The sequence below is a fragment of the Danio aesculapii genome, chromosome 7, assembly GCF_903798145.1.
Source record: "Danio aesculapii chromosome 7, fDanAes4.1, whole genome shotgun sequence".
Lineage (NCBI taxonomy): Eukaryota > Metazoa > Chordata > Actinopteri > Cypriniformes > Danionidae > Danio > Danio aesculapii.
In genome coordinates, this window is record NC_079441.1 from 55,225,445 (window position 1) to 55,241,854 (window position 16,410).

At 34.9% G+C, this 16,410-nt stretch overlaps 1 protein-coding gene across 1 annotated transcript in view; it reads right to left on the bottom strand.

Moving 5' to 3' along the window:
- Positions 1-16,410, bottom strand: part of unm_hu7910 (un-named hu7910) — a 61,243-nt gene that overhangs the window by 18,129 nt on the left and 26,704 nt on the right. Inside the window, 2 exon segments of the mRNA XM_056462198.1 lie at positions 11,356-11,958; positions 11,961-12,625. Of these exon segments, the coding sequence (XP_056318173.1) occupies positions 11,356-11,958; positions 11,961-12,625 (1,268 nt within the window).

Sequence of the window (16,410 nt, forward strand, 5' to 3'; positions counted from 1 at the left end):
CACTATTTTTAGAGGGATATTGTAATTAAGTGACACCGGAGTAGTGCAATACTCAGATTTGAACTGTCCAACTTCTCTAGCTAAAGCTGAAAGGGTCATCCCTTTGGCCTCTGGCAACCTACTGTTAGAATGTTTCAGTCACATAAAATGGTTCATGCAATGTTTGTAAAGTTAAGATGCCCGAAACAGGGTTTATCAAATTAATCAGGAAACTTTCACCAGCAGCCAGATTCACAACAAATAACAGATGTATCTGAAAGTCTTCTGTAGTTTTGATCAGTGTTGTTTTTCAGAGCATATCGTAAGATTTATGTACTGCACCATGATTTAGAATATTTATACAGTTACTCATCAAATTTGCTTAAAATCTATAAGTATAACTTCAACAGAAATCATAGGTTTCTGTCTACTTTAGATCTCCACTTTATATTTTGTAATGTAGCATTAAAAAAAATAAAGAAAAATGTCTTAACAGTTCTTTTTAACAGTACCTTCATTTTCTCTAGGTGGATATTCTGTGTGTAACTCTGAAATGCATCAAATGACATTGATAAAATTAAAATGGTTGGTTGACACTTCTGTGATGCCTAGCACCTACAGAAATCAGAGAACTAATGTGCCCTTTAGTTTTTGGATCTTCTAATAAATATGAAAATGTGCCAATGATATACTTTCTGCATACAATTAGAGAGAGATAATAATCATTTACACAAACTGAAAGTTTGTCTAAGCATCAACACATAATTTTTTTTTTTTAACAAAATATTGAACTAAAAATACCAGTCTAGAATATGAATACATCATATTTGATGGCTGAACATGATGACATTTGTTGGATTTGTAGATATTTTTTTACAGGAATCATCCACAGGGTGGTGCTGTAATATGATTTTCCCCTTTGTGCTAGTTACTCTGAAACCACAATTCCTTCAGTTGATCATATGCCTATTTCACATACTCAGTATGATTTCAAGTTCAAAAACAACCCATTACACAACATGACCATGACAAAATAATGTTTTTTTTATATATTTCAGAGATGTGGGCATATTTCTGTGGGGGTGGCCCAAGGTGAATAATTGCCCTTTATGTTCAAAATGCATTTCCAAATGATGTGCACAATTACCATCTTTATTTTTTTCAGCCCTTTATAATATTTTTTTTTTTTTACAGAGATTAGAATTCTGGGTTAAGAAGGACTGTGTAAATGGTTCAGTATAGTCTGTGTTCTAAAAGACAGATAACAAATGTGCTAATGATCACACATCCTAATAATATTAATATATACACTCTCTCTATCCATGTGTTGGGTTTGTGTGTAAATCAGATTAAAAAGTTAATTGCTACAGATACAGTACCACATTATGGCCAATATTCACAAAAATTGGTACACACAATTGTTTTTTTAGATCTACTTTTGTTTTGGGAAGCTGTTCAGCTCATTTAACATTATCATTCATAATGCCTGGCAACTAGACATATATACATATCATCATCATTATTATTATTATTAATATTATTATTATTATTATTATTATTTTGTGTCAGGTTGCTATGTGTATATATCCTGTATATCCAATATACTTACAATATGCTTCAGCACATCACAACATTTATTCCTTTCCAGAGTTGCGTTTTTATTTTGTCAAAATCTTGATTTGATGATTAGGAGTTGTGTCTTCTACAGCACATCTCAAATTTTCTCAATAGTGTTACGGTCTGCACTCTGTGGTGGCCAATCCATGTTTAAAACTTATTGAACGCTAGCTTCTTGAACACATGACGAACTTTCATTGCTCCAGATTGCTGGATACTCAATCTTTCCTGCCTCCAAGGCTCTGGAACTCTCTCAACTATAACATTAGACACGCAGAATCTTTGACATTGGTTAAATCATCCTTGACAACATACTTTACACTCACCTATACATGAGGTGTGTATTAGTGTGTTAATGATTCTGGATATCGAATTATTTATCTATTTTGAAAGTTTTACTTTTATTTTTACACAAAACAATATTGTTATGCAAAAAAAACATTGTATGTGAATGTTTTTGTGTGAAATCGCTTTTTTTTTAAAGGTGCTAAAAAATTAACTATTATTATTCATTCATTCATTTTCTTTTTGGCTTAGTCCCTTCATTAATCCGGGGTCACCACAGCAGAATAAACCGCCAACTTATCCAGCACATGTTTTACGCAGCAGATGTCCTTCCAGCTGCAACCCATCTCTGGGAAATATCCATACACACTCACTCACACTCATACACTACGGACAATTTAGCCTACCCAATTCACCTGTAACACAGGTCTTTGGACTGTGAAGGAAACCGGGGCCACCGGAGGAAACCCACGCAAACGCAGGGAGAACATGCAAACCCCACACAGAAACGCCAACTGACCCAGCCGAGAATCAAACCCTTCTACCTACCTGACTTTTGACCTTCTACCTACTGTGCCACTGCGTCACCCCAACTATTATTATTGTTATGATTATGATGATGATGTCCTTGACTCATTTAGTTTTTTTTTTAAATGCAATTTAAAATGCATTACACCTATGGAGAGTCCTTATAAACCATATATACGAGTGTGTGTGTATATATGTGTGTGTGTGTACACTGACACATAAAAACCCACACAAACACAGAGAGAGCAAGAGGTGGCAGCTGAATATGGCGTAAAACTAGTCTCCTTACCTTTTTCTTTTAAGGGCTTTTCTCTTGAAGCCACCAAAACAGGCTTCTCCATCAGACCTATATGAAAGTTGAGTAAAATCAGACACAATCCTAGCATCCTTTTTTTGTATTATTTAAATAATATCCATAATGAAAATTACACAACAGGTTCAATAACTTTTAAAATGGTTTCCACAACTGATGGTCACAGTGTCACATTGCACATTAGGCTAGTGGATCCCAAAGCTAGTCACAGGACGGTGGGGGGCGGGGGGGGTGATAAAATTAATTTTATTTAAAATTTTATTAATTAATTAATTAAATTGATAAAAATGTATTTTAATAAGCTATTAGAATTACCATATTTTATGCACAATCTACATAAAAGTAGAAGTTAATCGTTACATTTAAAAAAACTAGATTTAACAAATTAAGAAATGACAAAAAACATATATGTTGTTGCATTTTAATAAAGGCCTATAGGTGATTGTGTGCCATAATGCATAACGTTTCTATATTTGGCATTGTTATTTTGGGGGACGTAGATTGAAAGGCATAGAGTTAAAGGGCACATAGGTTACCCCTTTTTTCATATTTAATATAAGTCTTTTGTGTCCCCAGAATGAGTCTGTAAAGGTTCAGCTCAAAACACCCATCAGATTTTTTATTATAGCTGTTTGAATTATACTAAACTATATTATAGCTGGAAAAAGGTTTTGCTGTTATTTTTTGTACTGGCCCTTTAAGGCTAGTCCTCCCCGCCCACCGTTCCCAGGTGCCTGTCAGCAATCGCCACCCTCGGCTGCCGCAGGAAGCAGATCTCACATAACATGTGTGAGAAATACTACAGTAAGAACTTTAACAATCAGTATTTGATGTATTTTCTTGTGGATTTGCAACAATGAGTCACACACAATGTCATTACAAAGTTCACGCACACACACAGCGAGGACACAAACACATAGAGCAGACATATATACACACACACACATAGCGCAGCAGACAGCACGTTAAGCTTTGCAGTCGTTTTGCTCGCATATGTGACATGATACTGGTAAGATCCACTGCTGTATGGATATCTGTTATGTTAATGTACAAAATAAACCTGATTTAACGTCCACAAACCAGGATTCAAGCGTCTTCCTTTATAGTTGTTCTGACACGCGGCTGTGCTGATTAAGTGAATCTGAAGTGAACCGCTGTACTTTATTACACACATGCTCTGTTTTAAAATATTTTAAACTTGTAAAACTCACTCTTGATCACATTTAATGATGATTGATGATCTTAGCGAACTGAACACGCCTTTTATTCCTGGCTGCTTTGCGCTCGTACTGTCTTGATATTATTATACACGTGACTACCGGACATGTTAATGCTCGCAGCTGTCAATCAATATTGGTGGGCGGGGGGACCGCACTCCTACGTAAAGTTGCGGTCGATCTGAAAACCGCTCCAATTGGTCCACCGTTTTTATGTTGTTAAATTTGAAAAAAAGGACTGGGTGTGTTTATTTCACCCCAATATGACAGTTTATACACTATACTTACACACATTTCTGTCCAAACAGCTTGTAAAGCAGAGATGTATAGTAACGAAGTAGAACTACTTCACTACTGTACTTAAGTACTAAAAGGCAGTATCTGTACTTTACTGGAGTATTGTTTTTTTCTCCTACTTCCACTTTTACTTAAGTACATATTTTCGATGAGTTTAATACTTTTACTCCGATAGATTTTTTATGAGCTGCATCGTTACTCGTTACTAGAGGTGTCAAAATGGTCGAAATCGATTCAGTAATAGATCATAACGGGTTATTACGTACTGACGTCATTTATCTCCTATGTGCGGTGTCGCAATACTATGGCGAAGGACGGAGGCGCGAGGGCGAGTGAAGGCGGCACAGCACATGAGCCGCTATTTCACTGCTACAGAGAAATGTTGTGAGACTCCCATCTCTGCCTCTCTCACTTTGGAGATTTGACCCGCTGGCCTGGTAGGCGTGTATGAGGTGCAAGTTTTCTCCACTGTGTCTATTATAGATTACCTGTGATAACCGCGTATTATACATACATAGACTGTAACCGCGGCTGTTCTTCCCGCCATCAGTGAACAACGCTTTCATTTCTAAAGCCGATAGCAGCCCTTTCTGTTGAGAAGGTGAAGACAATAACTAATCAAAGGGGTAAGACCTCGCCTGTCAGCGTTTAAAAAGCAGGCGGGAGAATATTTACATTAGTTTATTTGCTATAAATGCTCATGCTGTCTTCTGTGCATGAGTTTTGTTTGATACATTCAGAAAGAGTGTTTTCTTTGAGCGGGTCAAATTAAGGGTACAGTTCATATATCTTACTGCTGTATTAAAGGACACAATTGTATTACAAGTAACCATTTAACTGTCACACCAAGAAAAAAACCAATAGAATTTTTTTATTTATTGCATTTCTTAATTCCTAATGTCGCTAGTTAACACAATCAATACATTTTCCCCCAACACATCCCATAATTTCTAAAATATCAGCCTCTACCAAATGGTTGAGATGTTGGTTTATGGTAAAAGTACCAGAATGAATAAATATACTATAAAAATATGAAGTTTAGGACCAATTTAATTAAAACATAATCAAAATGAAACATTTTTGAATACTAAATCATAGCCATAAGCCATAAAATATTTCAGATTTTCATTTAACACAGTAATATACACGTTTTCTTTTTTTTACAATAAAATCAAAATCAAGTGAATTAGAACGTTCGTTTACAGCGTTTACAACCAGTAATTTGTGCTCCGAAATTGGGTTTCAATAGCGTTTTGAGTGGATTATGGACTGTTTTTGTGACACACAACTTTGAAAGGTGTGTGTTAAAGCTGTTATAATCTGTCAGATCTGTGGTTCAAGCGTGAGAGAAAAACAGTATTGTAAGTCATGTTTCTTTTCGTTCTGCTTAATGACGTGCCCCCAAAAAAGAGATTTAAAATAAACAAAACAATATGATGTCTTTTGACTGCTTTCTTTAATAACTACATTACACAATACTTGTACTTTTACTTTCAGTATTTGAGTAGTAAATTTTGAAATAAACTACTTGCAATACTTAAGTACAAAAAATGTTGAATACTTTAGTACTTCCACTTAAGTATTGTGCTTAAAGAGCACTTTTACTTCTACTCAAGTCACTTTTTGATAGAGTACTTGTACTTTTACTTAAGTCTGGGTCTCTAGTACTTTATACATCTCTGTTGTAAAGTAGATTTTTCACCATAGGTGCCCTTTAAAGTCAGAATTATTAGCCCCCCTATTATTTTTTTTTTTTGTTTCTTTTCTTTTTTAAATATTTCCCAAATTATGTTTAACAGATTCAGGAAATTTTCACAGTATGTCTGATAATATTGTTTCTTCTGAAGAAAGTCTTATTTGTTTTATTTTAGCTAGAATAAAAGCAGTTTTATTTAAAAAAAAAAAAACATTTTAAGGCCAAAATTATTTGCCCCTTTAAGCTATATATTTTTTCGATAGTCTATGGAACAAACCATCGTTATACAATAACTTGCCTAATTACCGTAACCTGCCTAGTTAACCTAATTAACCTAATTAATCATTTAAATGTCCCTTTAAGCTGTATAGAAGTGTCTTGAAAAATATCTAGTCATATATTATGTACTGTCAAAATGGCAAAGATAAAATAAACTTATTAGAAATAAGTTATTAAAACTATTATGATTAGAAATGTGTTGAAAAAATCTTCTCTCCGTTAAACAGAAAAAAATAAACAGGGGGGCTAATAATTCTGACTTCAGCTGAATGTAATATACTACCTGTTCATATTGGTACAACTGATTATTGAATTCACAATTCTGTCTATGTGTGAAATAATATAACATAAAAGAATATAAAAACTGGCAGAGGAAAGTCAGGACCTTATCATTCATCCATGCACACACACACCCACACAAATGAATAAACCACACCATGTATAGCCAGATTAAGTATAATTGTAAATAAGAGAGAAGTCCACATATCCTTGATATTTCCTTAAAATATTTAACCACACAGGTTAGTTTCAGTGAACATACCCGTTAAACCATTTCAATTAATAAACAAAAAGTGGTTTGTCATTTATTTGTTCAAGTAATTCATCCTACTCCAGTTAAATACTATAATAAATAATGCATGCTGATTACCCTTCAGAAACATCACTCTAATCAAAACATTGCTGTCCAGATTATTTCAGTCCATTTGCTACAATAAAAAGAATACACACAATGTAAAGAAACTACACACTTCAACTTAAACATGACATTATCATTAATAAATGAATAAAACGTTCAATATTTCATTCAATAAATTGTAATCCACCAAAACGGTACGACAAATAGGCTCAAGATCTCAGTAGATGTTACAAAATAAACACAAATATAAAATACAAATAAATACAATTTGGCAGACTGTTGAGAAAGAAAGGCACCACCAGCTGTTGAATAAATAAAATCAGATGTTTTAAAGCTTATCCTCATTGCGTCTGCAGAGAACATTTCTTTCTCCTTTAAATACTGGCTCAGAAAAAGCGGAACTGAAACAATAATCAACACTGATGTGTTCTGCATTTAGACTGACAAATAGTGTGCTCTTCAAATATGACCTTTCAGACTGTCTGCACCGTATGACCACAGTTTGAAGATCAGTTTGTTCCGTGTATAATGCTGACTGCCATAGAAATGCAAGTAAGATATTCTTCAACAACTATTAATAGCACCTGTCATAAAGACATTCAAACTATTTTTTTTTTGCCTGTTACAACATCTTTGGTGAAATTATTAAGGCAAGAGGAACAACATTTTTAAGTACATACAACATTAAAAGAGTTCACTCATCTGTACATTCACTAATGCACACAGTTAAAGAGATTTTTAAGCCAAAAACTACAATTCTGTCATTTACTCACACTTTGCTTATTCCAAAGAGTTTCCTTCTTCTATTGAACACAAAAAAGATGCTTTGAAAAATGTCAGAAAGTGGCAACCATTGAATTCCATAGTATATATATATATATATATATATATATATATATATATATATATATATATATATATATATATATATATATATATATATATATATATATATATATATATATATATATATATATATATATATATGTATATACATATATATGTATACATACATACATACATATATATATATATATATATATATATATATGTATATATATTCCTTCTTCTATTGAACACAAAAAAAGATGCTTTGAAAAATGTCAGAAAGTGGCAACCATTGAATTCCATAGTGTATATATATATATATATATATATATATATATATATATATATATATATATATATATATATATATATATATATATATATATATATATATATATATATATATATATATATATATATATGTATATACATATATATGTATACATACATACATACATGCATTCATTCATTCATGCATATATATATATGCATGAATGAATGAATGCATGCATGCATGCATGCATGTATGTATGTATGTATGTATGTATGTATGTATGTATGTATACATATAGTATGTATATATATATATGTATATATATATATGTATATATATATATATGTATATATATATATATATATATATATATATATATATATATATATATATATATATATATATATATATAGTATGCAAGTTATGGATGCTGGTTTGCAATATTTTTCAAAATATCTTGCTTTTTGCATTCAACCAAAGAAATTAACTCATAAACGTTTACAACCACTTGAGTGTGATTAAATGGTGATGAATTTTTCATTTTTGGATGAACTATGCCTTTAATATCACACAGTATGCTGTATGAGAAAATAATGAACATTAAGTGAACATGAATTCAGGCACATCTAATAAACAGAGTAACAAAAAACACTCAAAAATCACAAAAATGTATCGCGACTCAATTCAATTGCAATTTTCAAACTTCTATTAACAGATTTCAGGTTCACATTCATGCTTTTATTCTATAAGGTCACCAGTGTGTTGAGCAAAACAAAGGATTGTACTTATGCTAATGAGAAAATACTGTAAAACGTTGTGTTAAAGGGGACCTATTATGCAAAAATCCCTTTTATAAGGGATTTAAACAGCTGTGTGGCAATAGTCTATGATTATAATCAGCTCATAATGGTAAGAATGTATTAAGCTTAGTTTTTATAATCATATATCATTAAAACTGTCTGCAGAACTCTGCAGAAACACTTTGATTGACCTCATGCTATTAGAGAGGGGAAAACCCTGCCCATTAGCGATGATCTCTCCCTCATTAGCATAAGAGGTTAGTCTTGTTTTTGAATCTGCCACTATGCTGACACATAGGCATTTGTAACCCCGCCTTCTTTTAAAAAGAGCACAAATCTCATTTGAATTTAAAGCGACAGTCACCAAAATTGGCACAATTAGGATCAAAGCCTAAAGTTTCAAAGATTTAGAAAACATTATTTGTGGGTATTTTGAGCTGAAAATTCACATATACACACTCTAGGCACATCAGAGACCTTTTTTTCTGTCTTGTAAAAAGGGGCATTATAGGTCCTCTTTAACTGAAACAATTCCATTAATTACTTGATTTAAAATATTGCTTGATGCTCAATCCAACATCACTGTTCATTGTAAGAGAGAAAAAAAAGACACTCTTCCGTCTCGTTTCCTCTCTTTACTACACTCCAACAATAAAAGATGTTAATAACAATTACACACCCAGGCTTACGGAACAAAAAATATAGTTTTGCAGCTCTTAAAAAGTGAAAATTCCAGTGAGTGTTACAAAAAAAATTCCATTAAGATCAATACTTAATTGTCTACAGTAAAAATAAAGCCTATCTATTGTTGTCTTCTCCAAATGTTTCCCGCTGCACAAAGATATTCCAGATAAATGAGTGCAATGTTGGTTACTTCATTTATCAGTTTTTTTTTCCTTTTTTTTAATGTAGAATTAAAAAAAAAAAAACTACAAGATTACAAAATAAAAAAGTTAACATCTGAAGTTAATTTCGATTCATTAGCAAACTATTTCCAATTTCATATTGTGCAAGTAAATGGTCAGTGTGTGATGAATTTGATTATTTGTAACAAACTGAAAAACACTTCCTAAAAGAACGCAGATAAGGAATATAAAAATGCACTAGGGATGGTCAAAAAGATAGGCCAGACCCCCACGAAAAAAGAAGAAATCTGATCACTTTATGGTAATAAGACAATAATAAAAGTTTAACATCTTTTAATTAATTAATAAATAATTTTAATTAACAAAAGCGAGTGCAGCCATATTAGCTAGAGTTTTCCAGTCTCATTCATTTACAATTATTTTTACCTATTAAAACAGCTTGTCATGCTTATTAATGTAACAAACTGGTATTTTCAAGTACTTTGAGGATTTACTACCATTTATTATTAGTCATTTCCCCATATACTGTAGGTGAATGAATCAGAAGTTCTAAAATAATCGCAGCAAAGAGCTTACTTCCGCATTGCAGAATAACGTGACCAAACTAAGTTAAACTATCAAACACACAAATGTATATACTTTTCTGAATGCTTTGCAATTCAGGATGAAACTCTATTTGGATCAGAGTTAATTTGGATCAATTCATGTATATTTAAATGAAACGTATAAGATGACTGATTCACCGCCACATTCCCAATGCAGGAAGTTTTGTTGTTACCTTTCTTCACTCAACAGCACTCGTTCAAAAAGAGAAACCTGTTACTGTTTTGAACAGCTGAAAACCGTCACAGCACTGAAAAAATAATACGCTTAGCTATTTACTTCCCAATGCTGTTGTTCCTTCAGAAAACTTTTTGTTTCCAGTCAAATCTCACACTTTAGAGTTGTTTCTTAACTTTTTTGTTTGAAGATTTAAGTAAACTACGAGTTGATGTTTTCTCCTCTTTGTCACTCTTTTCATAAGCTGATTCCTTTTCATTAGATTTTTTCTCCTTCACATCTTTCTCTGCTTTTCCCTTTGATGCCTTCTTTTCTTTGGCTATTCTTTCTTTCTCTGATTTCTCTTTCTGTGGTTTTCCTTTTTCTGCTTTTTCTTTCTCGATTTGTTCATTTTCTTTAGTCAGTCTTTCCTTTTCTGCTTTTTCCTTAGCCAGTCTCTCTTTTTCTGCTTTTTCTTTCTCAAGTTTTCCTTTTTCTGCTTTTTCCTTAGCTAGTCTCTCTTTTTCTGCCTTTTCTTTCTCAATTCTTTCCTTTTCCGCTTTTTCTTTAGCCAGTCTTTCTTTTTCTTCTTTTTCTTTGGCTAGTCTTTCCTTCTCTGCTTTTTCTTTGGCTAGTCTTTCCTTTTCTGCTTTTTCCTTAGCCAGTCTTTCCTTTTCTGCCTTTTCTTTCTCAAGTCTTTCCTTCTCTGCTTTTTCTTTGGCCAGTCTTTCCTTTTCCGCCTTTTCTTTCTCAAGTCTTTCCTTCTCTGCTTTTTGTTTGGCCAGTCTTTCCTTTTCCGCCTTTTCTTTCTCAAGTCTTTCCTTTTCTGCTTTTTCTTTAGCCAGTCTTTCCTTTTCCGCTTTTTCTTTGGCCAGTCTTTCCTTTTCTGTTTTTTCTTTAGCTAGTCTTTCCTTTTCCGCTTTTTCTTTGGCTAGTCTTTCCTTTTCTGCTTTTTCTTTGGCTAGTCTTTCCTTTTCTGCTTTTTCTTTGGCTAGTCTTTCTTTTTCCGCTTTTTCTTTGGCTAGTCTTTCCTTTTCTGCCTTTTCTTTCTCAAGTCTTTCCTTCTCTGCTTTTTCTTTGGCCAGTCTTTCCTTTTCTGCTTTTTCTTTCTCAAGCCTTTCCTTCTCCGCCTTTTCTTTGGCTAGTCTTTCCTTTTCTGCCTTTTCTTTCTCAAGTCTTTCCTTCTCTGCTTTTTCTTTGGTCAGTCTTTCCTTTTCTGCTTTTTCTTTCTCAAGCCTTTCCTTCTCCGTCTTTTCTTTGGCTAGTCTTTCCTTTTCCGCTTTTACTTTGGCTAGTCTTTCCTTTTCCGCTTTTTCTTTAGCTAGTCTTTCCTTTTCTGCCTTTTCTTTCTCAATTTTTTCCTTCTCCGCCTTTTCTTTGGTCAGTCTTTCCTTTTCCGCTTTTTCTTTAGCTAGTCTCTCCTTTTCTGCCTTTTCTTTGGCCAGTCTTTCCTTTTCCGCCTTTTCTTTCTCAAGTCTTTCCTTCTCTGCTTTTTCTTTAGCTAGTCTTTCCTTTTCTGCTTTTTCTTTAGCTAGTCTTTCCTTTTCTGCTTTTTCTTTAGCTAGTCTTTCCTTTTCTGCTTTTCTTTCTCAATTCTTTCTTTTTCTGCCTTTTCTTTGGCTAGTCTTTCCTTTTCTGCTTTTTCTTTGGTTAATCTTTCCTTTTCTGCCTTTTCTTTAGCTAGTCTTTCCTTTTCAGCTTTTTCTTTCTCAATTCTTTCCTTTTCCGCCTTTCCTTTGGCCAGTCTTTCCTTTTCTGCCTTTTCTTTTTCAATTATTTCCTTTTCCGCTTTTTCTTTGGCTAGTCTTTCCTTTTCCGCTTTTTCTTTCTCAATTCTTTCCTTTTCCTCTTTTTCTTTAGCTTGTCTTTCTTTTTCAGCCTTCTCGTTTTCAAGTCTTTCTTTTTCTGCTTTTTCTTTCTCAAGTCTTTCCTTTTCTGCCTTTTCTTTTTCAGCTTTTTCTTTGGCCTTTTTTTCTTGTTCCATTCGCTCCTTCTCTGCTTTCTCCTTTTCTAATTTCTTTTCTTGTTCTTGTTGCAGTCGTTCTTCTTGTAGTTTCGTTTCTGCTTCCTCTTTGGCTTTTTTAGCCGCAAGAGTAGCCTGTCTCTCCTCTTCCTCTTGAGCCAAAACACTACGGACTTCAGCAAGGGCTAGTTTGGCAATCTTTTTGGCTTCAATCTTTTCATGAATAATTCGCAGCTGCTCCTTGAGGGCAGTTTTCAACTTTCGCCCAATATCCCTGGTCGGATGTTCTGAGAATGAGTAGGACAAAAGTCTCAGAAGGCTCATCATTCAGCTTCCATGCAAAGCTTGCAATGCAAACAATTTTAGAAAAGACTGTAATTTTAATGGAGAGTCTGTACTGAAATGTTTTCAAGATTAAATTTGCAATTTATAAACATTTGAATTACAAACATTCTGTCTGATAAAACCACATTGTTGTAATTATTTGACAACCCAATTTTTATACTGCAAGTTTACTTTAAAATGCTTTTAAATGGGGATGCACCATCTGCCATAAGGCCAAAACTGTACTAATGTATTCATTGCTCTAGAGCTGGGTGATGAATCAAATGCACTTTCATGCACATTTTGTCAGTACTATACAGTACAATACAGAACCATAGTTCACTAAAATATCACTGATAAAAAAAAGTAAATCAAAATTGGTTTAATCAGAAATTTTGTAATCATTTTGTGATGACAGCTGATTGCATCATTTCTCAATGAACATCTCAGATACAGTCGTAACCCTCGTGCCCTGAAGGAGGGAACAGAGACATGTTGAAATACAGGGGATCACCAGATGACCAATCACTCTGAAGAGTAACAAAATGGTCAAATGAATGCCTATGAATTGGCAGAGAAGCTCCTCCCCAGGTGAGGTTGCTGATTGATCAGCTGAGTATATAACAGCACCTGGAGGAGCTCCTGTGGCACCTACCTGCTGAGGAGCCAGTCACACTAGCATTCAGCTGGACATTTGGCAACTGTAGCACTGAAACATAATGCCTCCATTCCCTCCTTCTGGGATCAAGGCTTATGACAGTAACTAATGTTCACTATTAGGTCTGGAACTCCAACATTAAGGAAAATGTATGGAATCTGCCACAGTAGCTGAATTTGTTACCCTTTTGATGAGGAGCTTGCCCATCGAATAGAGTGAGCACACAACGTCACCAAAGGTGCAACCTTCCAACATCCGCTGGCCCCTTATAATTACCAGAATTTGGGAATACTAGAATTATCAAAGGGGGGTTGTAAACGCTTTTAATCCCATAGTATGCTAGTCCCGAAGTGGGTAGGTGCTGCAAAGGCTACCATTCAATCAAATGGGAGACACTGTGACAAACTGCAAATATGGGATTGCCCTAACCTAGAGGGACCACTACATAGGAGCAAGATAGTTAGCTGGTGGGGAAGAAAAGGGTCCAGGTCCCCGACCCTTTGATAGAAGCCAATGTGACCAGCAGAGCTGTCCCAATCAACAGAATTCTTAAAGATACTGAGTTAGGTGGTACAAATGGATTCCTCTGCAGTCTTGAGAGGAATACAGAGAAATCCCAAGTGGGCATGAGATGTGGACTGGTAAGAATTTAGCCACTTCACACCTCTGAAGAATCGGTTGACAAGGTTATGCCTTCCCAGTATGCCGCCACCTGGGGCAACATAGACCTTCAGTGCTGAGTGACAGCCTCTGCTCCAGCTTTTCCTAAAGGAAGGAAAGCACAACACTGGTCTGGTGGTGATCTGGGAAGGGGGATTCTAGGGAGAAGCACAGTCTTCAACGAATAGACTCCACTACTCCAGGGTGTAGGCATGCCTCATAGAGGAGATCTAGCCTGAGCAATGATATCACCCAAGTCTTCCACGCCTGTTTATGGACCAAACGTAGTGGTTCCAGAGATCTAGGTGCTGATTCACCCTTGAGAAAGTGGGTCCTTCCTCTGGCCCAACTAGACCTGGGTTTCAGAACTCAGTTCTCATAATGGCCCTCCTTGGCACATTTTCCAGAGTGGCACAACAGAATCATTGGAACAATCGCTGATGCACAACCAGTAAAATTGGGAAAGAGGAGTGCTCTCTTTGGAATACTGGCCCTCACATCCCTCCCAGGATCCCATAGGGAGGTTGGAGGCATGAGAGGATTGGTGGACAAAAACGCTCTCCTGTACGAGCTCTCCATGCACCACCGGGAAGAGAGGGACAGGAGACGTGCTCCATGTCCCACCCCTCTATTTTGTCTGGCTGTGGAGTTGGAAGTTCACCTCCAACCTAACCACCAGCTACCTGGGATAGCATAGTTATGTTCGATACAGGGTCCTGGTCCTTGGTCCACAGAGGGTGGTGAAATCAGGCTTCTCTCTGAACATGACAGCTCAAAAAGTGCGAGTTATGATCTTAGCTGTGCAACAGTCATGCCCTTGCAGTGACTCTTTATACACACCTAGTGAAAGACCCAGAAACAAGAGAATCATCAGCTGAATGCATAGTCACCCCACTGGATGCAGGAACTGGAACTCTAGAAGGTTTCAGCGTTGCAGGGTCTGTCTCACTTCAGCGCAATTGGCTCTGAAGTTAAAAGTATGACAGGAGCACCTCCAGGTGCTGCTTATATACTCAGCTGATTAACAAGCAGCCTCGCCTGTGTAGGAGCTTCTCTGCCAATTCATAGCCATTCATTGGGATATTTTCTTACTCTTCCGAGTGATTGGTCATCTAGCAATTCCCTGTAAATCAACATAATGTTGGAGTTCCCGACCTGAAAGGGAATTACGGCTAATGCTGCACTTGAATATACCACATAACATGGTTTGACTCTAAAGTCACTTCAGTGGAGCGTTTAAAATAAATCCTTTTATTACTTGATTTTATGATTCCATGATTATTTTGTCACGTTGAATTAATGAAAACCCTTAGAATTAGTTATGGCAATTTTCTGGATGTCTTTGTGGATTTTGGGAATTTCTGTGCTGGCTTTTGAAGGTGATTTAGTAACGATCACAAAACGTTTTTTCTCTGACAAGATGTGCATGGCAAACTGCAGCTTTGCTTAAATTGCATTACCAATTTAATTTCGATTATTCACCCAGCCTCAATGTGCTGTTACCAAAACCAAATTCCATACAATGTGTATACAGACAAAAAAAGTAAAAAAAAAAAAAAATAACAGGAAATTTTTTTTTTTTAAAACAGATTGCATTGTTTTGCACATTTTTGATTCCTTGAAATTTCGTAAATCTTAAATTCCATAAAATATGCGTAAGAAAAACAAAACTTGTCACGCTATTTATCCATAACGAGTGAATCACTACATGATTATGGTAAATGTCATGTAATTACTGTGATACTGCAGTTGAAGAGCTCTAATGTGCACAGTTCAGTTAAATGAAGAGCAAGCAAATGAGCAGTAGCTAGTAAAATATATATTTTACAATAACAATTAATTGTAAACATGAAAGAAATATGGATTTCTTTAATGATTCAAGACATACAGGTAAATATGTATCAGAATTAGTTTTTGGCAAGTAACTAAAATTAAATACAAGGACCAAAAACAGTATTGAAAAAAATGTGGTATAGGTGCATCCCTATTCCTAAACATGCTGACATAAATATAAACACACACACACACACATATAGATATTATATATACACACTAGGGATGTCACAATACTCATAAAAATATTGAACCATTTGGTACGACCTCAAAGGTTCGATAAAAGTATGAAAAAAAATCTTTTCTTTTGCATTTAAAAATTGTATTTTGCGCTCCCCCCATTTTGTTAATAACTCTTTGAACTGGCTCTTTGCAAGTTAGAATGTACACCAACCGGCCACTTTATAAGGTACCCCTTACTAGTACCAGTTTGGACCCACTTGTGTCTTCAGAACTGCCTTAATCCTTTGTGGCATAGGTACTGGAAAAGGTACTGAAAATAGTCCTCAGAGATTTTGGTCCATATTGACATGATAGCATCATGAAGTTGCTCTGGATTTGTCAGCTGCACATCCATGATGCAAATCTCTCATTCCA